The 7,121-nt window shown below is 56.5% G+C and overlaps 1 protein-coding gene across 1 annotated transcript in view; it reads right to left on the bottom strand.

Annotated features, from left to right (window-relative positions):
- Positions 1-3,833: 3,833 nt before the first annotated feature.
- MOV10L1 (Mov10 RISC complex RNA helicase like 1) overlaps positions 3,834-7,121 on the bottom strand; it is a gene marked incomplete at its 5' end in the record, with an annotated part of 10,550 nt that continues 7,262 nt past the window's right edge. Inside the window, 5 exons of the mRNA XM_010854953.1 lie at positions 3,834-4,453; positions 4,539-4,676; positions 5,396-5,503; positions 6,163-6,312; positions 6,909-7,082. Of these exons, the coding sequence (XP_010853255.1) occupies positions 4,358-4,453; positions 4,539-4,676; positions 5,396-5,503; positions 6,163-6,312; positions 6,909-7,082 (666 nt within the window). The remainder of the gene's footprint in view (positions 4,454-4,538; positions 4,677-5,395; positions 5,504-6,162; positions 6,313-6,908; positions 7,083-7,121) is intronic.

The raw sequence follows: 7,121 nt of genomic DNA, 5'->3' as shown, positions 1-7,121 counted from the left end.
GCTGACGACCCATGGGGTCTTGACACGACTGGACGACTAAGCACAGCACAGGGCTGACTGTGCCTTCTGTGTGTGTGCTCAGTCTTGTCCGACTCTTTGTGACCCCATGGGTAGTGGCTGGGCAGGCTCCTCTATCCACAGGATTTCCCAGGCAAGAATACTGGAGTGGGTGGTCATTTCTTCTCCAATACATTAACATGTGGCTTTTGACACATGAAAGACTGGGAAATTGACGGATGTTGCTACAGCAAGACGTTCTCATCTCTATTTACGTGATGTTTTATCAGTTCTTGTTATCAACGAAGATGAAAAATAGGAAAAGCATGACTCTGAATGCTGTCTCGTCCTGGCCCTGAGTAGTGCTCTCCCAGGAAGGCAGGTGGCTTGTTAACAGTGTGTTTCCAAGTCAGCTTTACTCCCACGTTGTTATGAAAGCTGCGATGTCTGCGTGTTGTGCGGAGCACACAGCTAATGATCTGAGAACACAGAGGAAGTTCTGGTTCCCAGATTCAGGTTCATAGTCTCACAGATTGGGACAAACGAGGCCCTCGGTGCACGGCAGATACAGGAGCGTCCCCTATACAGGAGCCTTCAAGTGGTGAGCGCTCACAGCCGTGGGCTCGTGTGCGCACGTCCAGCCCCTCTGGCTCACGTCTGGTGCACACCCCTGCGTGCCTCCTCTCCCAGTGCTTGTGCTTCTGTGCACCTCACTCTGCAGGACTGTGTGGAGTACAGCGGTGCATCTTTATTTCAAGGCCAGGATATCCAGAAGCAAGTGGAAAAACAGTGGTGATGTAGCTAGTACTGCTAAGAAGTGCCAAGAAATAATGATGGAAACGAAAGTGGGAATGACTGAGAGTGGAGCAAGGTGAAAGCATGGTCGCCGTCGCTCGCTCTCATAACCGTTCCGCCATCGGCACGACTCTCAAGAGCAAGACAAGCTCATGGGGCGTGTGGAGGTCTGCTGTGCACACCGTGCTGAGCGTAACACTGCAGAGGCGTGGGAAAGCGACGGAGGAGACGGAGAAGCTTCTCCGCGTGCGGCTGCAGGACCAGCACCCGCGTCTAGCCCCGCTCGGCTTCATGCTGATTTAAGAGAGAGCTAAAAGCCCGTGTGAAGATCTGAAGACCCACAGGGGAGAATCACAGGGTACATCCTGTAATGCCAGCCATGGCTGATTTCACGGGCTCAAGGCTAGAGCCAGCATCAACCTTCACAACGTAAAGTGGGTGAGATATGGTGGCTGCTGGGAATTTCCTGACCTGCTTTGAGAAATTATTGATGAAGGGGCGTATTTACCAGAGGAGGCTTTTAAACTGGATGAGACAGGACTGTACCGGAAGAGGATGCCAGGCTGAAGTTACATCGGGAAGGAGGAAAAGCTGATGGCAGCCTATAACGAAGCCAAGTACAGGCTGACTCCGCGGGTTGGTGGCAATGCTTCCGGTAACATGAAGCTGAAGCCTCTCTTAATTTACCAGAGAGCCCACGAACCCTGAAAAACATAGCTGCGGGCTCTTTTCCTGTTGTGTGAAAAGTAACCCCAAAGCCTGGTCACAGCCTGTTTGCCAGGACTGGTTTTCCTACTTTATCCCAGAGGCAGAGACACCGCGTGGAGGAGGGCGCCCCATCCAACCTTCGCTGCCGACAGTGCCCCGGGCCACCCCGGCTCACGGGCAACGGTCACCCCAGCGTCGAAGCGGTGCATGTCACTCGTCCACCCTACGGACCAGGGAGGCTTTTACTGCCTTTCAAGAAATATTACTTACGTCACACTTTTCATCAGGAAGTAAAGGCAACTGATGAATCAGGAACAACCTGTGACAATTCTGGAAGGACGACGACATCTCCAAGGCCATAAAGAACACTGACTCTGCTTGGCATGAGGTTACAGCCATTACCATGACTGGGGTTCGAAAGAACCTTTGCCTGTAGTTCACGATTTTTGTGGATTTGAGAAGGTGGATCAGGAGTCCAGAGATCTTCAGCAGCTCAGTGACCCTCAGAGACGCCAGAGCCGGATCTGCAGGAGGATGACGTCACTCAACTCCTTGCTGTGCAACTTGGGGGCCTCACTAACGAAGACCTGAGGGAACTGAGGCCGAGAAAGGAGGGGGAGAGGCAGGAGGAAGAGGAACTGACGAACCGGGGAGAGTGTGCCTGCAGGAAATGGCAGAGGACGCTCTGCTGGAGGCGGCGCTGCTCGTTTGTAGCGCCGTTCAGAATGCGATGCAGGGCTGCTGTGTCATCTACGACGATAAAAACAGCTATGACCCAGACAGCACTGCATGGTTTTTTCAAGGCAATAGAATTTAATCCAGCATGGAACCAGAACCTGTGCCATCGACATCAGATGTGAGTGAAACTGCGACTTGTCTCCGGTGGCTGACACTCCTTCAGCTCAGCATCTTGTACCTCGACCTCCTCCTCATGGGTGACTCTTCCTGCCTGTTCATGCGGTGCCAGTCCCTGCATGCTGGCTGTCACGCTGTTTTTTATACACTATTTGTATGAAAAGTATTATAAACCTATTACAGTACAGTACTACACGGTCAACTGTGTGAGCTGGGTACCTAGGCAAACATCGTTCAACTCACGTACAGCTCTCAGAACAGAGCTTGTCCATATGCAGGGGACTGACTGCCCTCGTCTGGAGCAGCAGAGGATGCTGGGCAGGACAGGCCAGGCCGAGTCACGCTGCTGAAACCACACCCGTCTCCACGCACCATGCAGCAGAGGGCCACTTCAACCTGAACTTGGGTGGCAGGTGGGCTGGGAGCTCTGCCCTGGTCAGTACCCCTCACTCTGGCAAGAGGCAGCCACTGCCAGGGGTGGGGGCACAGCATCTTTGGAGGAAGTGGATCCGTGAGCTGCAGCACTCAAACCCGGCAGCACTGTGTTGGCAGAGGGCTTGGCCGGTCCCAGCCCGCCGCATGCCCGGGAAGAACAGACCCTCTGTGATGGCCTCGACTTTCAACTGAGCCCCGTCTGCACTGGGGTGCGGTTCTGTGGAGGCAGAAACAACGCGACGCTTCCAGCTGTGAAAAGACAGCTGGCCGAGGTCTTTGTCAATTGGACAAAAGTGAGCGTCAAATCACAATGGCTTTCTGATTCTGTTGGAGACACTGAAAAGGCTGCCATGAAAAGGTAACATTTACAACATGCTGGGGATGAGCAGCTTTTTATATGAATTTTTGGTTGCCCTGGGTCTTCAGTGCTGTGCACGGACTTCTCTCCAGCTGCAGTGCTCAGGCTTCTCGCTGCAGCGGCTCCTTTTGGGGAATGCGGGCTCTAGGCCGTGTGGGCTCTAGGGCGTGGGCTGAACAGCGGGGGCGCAGGGCTAGGTTCTTCACAGCATGCGCTGTCTTCCCAGGTCGCAGATCAAACCCGTGTCTCCTGCATTGGCAGGTGCGTTCTTACCTACGCCACCACTGGGGCCCCAGTGGGAACCAGGCTGGCCCACCAGGACCTCAACTTCCCACCTGTGAGCTGGGGTGAGGGCACTTCCTGTGCTCACAGCTGTCAACACGGGACAGGCCCCTCTGGGACTGGGGGTAGCAGCGGCCGTCACAGGGTGTGTGCACCAGGATCCTGGGACGGCTGCGGGAACTCCGCTATGGACATTCCCTGCCTTGTCCCTCCTGCCAGACTCCACACTCCACCTTTGCAGAATTCACGGGAAGGTCTCCGTGGCCCTGCCTAGCTGCACCAGGATGTGGGTGGGCAAGATGCCTGCGCCCCCTGCCCAACGAGCCTGCCTCCGGGCAGAGCTGGCACAGGATGGGGAAGTGGCTCAAGGGCCTGAAGGACACGTGAAAGCCTGGCCATCCCCCAACACCTACAAATCTGAGGCACACGCCTCACAGGTATCCCATTCGAGTGTTTATTTTGGTGACAGCTGCAGGGCTGCCCAGGACAGAGGCAGGCAGGTGTGGAGCTGCCCGCAGGGGGAGCGGGTGTCAGACCAGGGGCCCCACACCCGCAGCCAAGGCTGGAGTCCAGGCAGCCTGAGTCCCAGACAGCACCCCTCCTGGGTGGAGCTGGCCTCTGGCCGCCCTTTTTCAACAGGGTTCTGCTGGGCAGGGAGGGGCGGCCACACACCCAGGCACGGCTGCAGACGCAGAGAGGCAGGGGCCAGTGGGTGGGGCTCCCCGTGGGGGCTCAGGTGCCCACGGGACCACTGGGGAGGGGCTGGCGGCCGCCCCGCTTCCCAAGGTGGCTTTACGAGGGGCACTGAAGTTTCTTATGAAGCTGTGCAAGGGAAAGGGACGCATCTGTCACCCCAGGACCAGACGGAGGGTGGCTGCTGCAGCCCAGGGGGCAGGGCCGGAGTCCGTCCGCCAGGAGACGTGGCGCTCACTTCTGCAGCGGCTGCAGCTCAGGTGGCAGGTCGCACCCCGTGTAGACGCCGTTGGTGATGCTGTACTCTAGCAAAGCCCCGAAGCACGGGTCCTGCCGACACATTAGGGAGCGGGCTGGTTTTCACAGCCGTCCTGTGCCCCAGGACCCGCTGCCTGAGCCCCCGGCCATGACTCACTCTGACAAGGACATGAGGGTTTCCCAGCACGATCAGCAAGGCTTTGGGTCTGGTGATTGCAACGTTAAATCTTTTTGAGTTGGACAAGAATCCCAAAAAATATCTATCATCTTCAAATCTATCTTCATTTGACCGCACCTACAAAACAGATGAATAAAAACAGTATTTAAAAATTTTTGGTGTGCAAAGGAATTCGATATATAAAAGCATTTAAAAACGTTACACGTCAGTGTGTCTTCATTTTGTAGTGCGAGGGGAACAGGCCTCACCGCACAGTGTACTCCCCAGGGGTGACCTCACGTGTGGGTTTCAAGAAACGCTGCTTCTTCTCCTGCCTGAACTCCCTAATCTGCCTGCAGTTAATAGCAATGCACTGGTCACTGTGGGAATTTTTAAAAGAACAACAGACTCCTCGGAGCCCAGCTGCCTTCTTTCTGATCCCGCCTCCCCCTCGTCTCCATTCCTGGCTCCCTTCTCCAAATTTAAGCACTTCCTCCTGCTGCTGCTGCTAAGTCACATCAGTCGTGTCCGACTCTGTGTGACCCCATAGACGGCAGCCCACAGGCTGCCCCGTCCCTGGGACTCTCCAGGCAAGAACACTGGAGTGGGTTGCCATTTCCTTCTCCAATGCAGGAAAGTGAAAAGTGAAAGTGAAGTCGCTCAGTCGTGTCCGACTCCTAGCGACCCCATGGACTGCAGCGCACCAGGCTCCTCCGTCCATGGGATTTTCCAGGCAAGAGTACTGGAGTGGGGTGCCATTGCCTTCTCCCCAAGCACTTCCTCCTGGGACTCTGTAAAGAACGCCCTGCAGGTGAGTACTCGAGAGGGGCCCGTGCGGGTCTGGGGCAGGCGCCTACGGTGGAGATGATGATGACCAGGTACTCCTGCCCTTGGAACTCCTCCACGGATCCAACCTTTATATCCATCAGATCAACGTTTCGCAGAAGAATTTTGATTTTCTCTACCTTTGAAAGAGATAAGATCAAAGATAAAATTCCACAAATCTGACCATTTCTTTACATATTAACAGCAAGAGCCAAATAGTAACCAGTGAGCATCAGGGCCTCTCAACTCCTAATCACGTTTCATAACCTCTAAGTTGCTCATAGCACACGCCCTGATCTCAGATGGGGGTGCGCCGGTGGGTGCTGCCAGGAGTGGGGTTTTGCGTGAGACATGAGGGCATCTTGCGCTGCCAACAGTGGGGGGGCTCCAGGGTGCCTCCCAGGGTGGGGGGAGAGCCCCTCAGGGGACCCCACCCCCAGGGGCCCGAGCGGCCACCACAGGGAAGCCAGAAGGAAGGGGGCTGGGGAGATGTTGCTGCAGGCAGGGCAGGACCAGGTGGGGGCCTGTGGCAGAGGGGTGTCGAGATCTCCCCTCTGGAGAGACACCCTTGGCTGGGTGTCCAGCCAAGCTGGACAGAGGCTTGGATCTCGTCAGGAGACGAGGCTGGAGGACAGGGACTAGGGGCCGCTCCTGCGCGCCCAGAGGACAGGCCTTCTTGAGGCGTGTGCCCACCGCGTCTGAGGCACAGGAGCAGCAGCTGTGCAGATAGAGGGGGGAGTGGCAGAGAGGCCGGGACCCCACAGACACGACTGCACAGAGGACCTGGAGCAGCCCACACCTGCTTCCGGTAGGGCGTGATGACGCCAATGTCGCGGGCGGACACCTGGCTGGAGACGCTCCTGGCCAGCAGGCAGCAGTAGCGCATGACCTGCACGGCCTCGGCAGGGGTGAACCACGACGGGCTTCGTCCCTCTCGAGCTTCGTTGCCCTGAGTCACCAGGAAGATAAGAGAATAGCTGGTCCATCAGAAATGTCATTTTCTTGACAAGAGAAGTCCTAACGGTCAGAAGCCTGTACACCACAAGCGGAGAGCAGCCTCCAGTCGCCGCAACTAGAGAAAGCTCATTCAGAGCAATGAAGACCCAGCACAGCCTACGTAAATAAAGCTCAGTAAACAAGAGTATTCATCAAAAAGTAAGGCACCATTCAGGCCTGCGCTTTTCACACCCCGGAGCTCCACGTGCACAGCTCCGTGGCAGGGCACCCGCTGGGCTTTAGTCTCAGTTTCCTTCTACACAACCTTCTGCATGTTGGCAAATTCCTTCCACACAGATTTTGTCATGAATCAGCTTACTGTGGCCCTTGCTCCCTCCTTCAGGATGCCCCCCTTACTGGGAGCGCTGCAGTCCATGGGGTCAAAGAGTCAGACACAACTTAGTGACTGAACACCGCCGCCAGCAGCAGCAGCAGCAGGAGGGACCAGCCTACCACAGGCTCTCAGGAAACGCCTGGTGACGGCTGGATTCAACAAGACCCACGCACAGACATGCGTACACTCTCCTGCTGAGCTGGCCCGAAGCTCACCCGCACTCCGTGGAAGATGAGGGGGAAGCCCTTCCTGGGCAGCTTCTCCCAGCCAAGCAGGGAGGCCACCACGGTGGGGTCCGCGCACACCTCCAGCTCTCGGTGGTAGAACAGTCTGGACGGCAGGGCCAGCAGCGCCGAGTGCGACCTGTAGTTCTTCACGAGCTTTGTCACCTACGGGGGAGGTGGGGCAGGGCCTGGGCCAGAGCCCGC

Source organism: Bison bison, unplaced genomic scaffold (genome assembly GCF_000754665.1).
Source record: "Bison bison bison isolate TAMUID 2011002044 unplaced genomic scaffold, Bison_UMD1.0 scf7180017853583, whole genome shotgun sequence".
In the NCBI taxonomy this organism is placed as follows: Eukaryota; Metazoa; Chordata; class Mammalia; order Artiodactyla; family Bovidae; genus Bison; species Bison bison.
The sequence above is the reverse complement of the archived record's forward strand: the minus strand, read 5'-3'. Positions and strand labels throughout refer to the sequence as shown.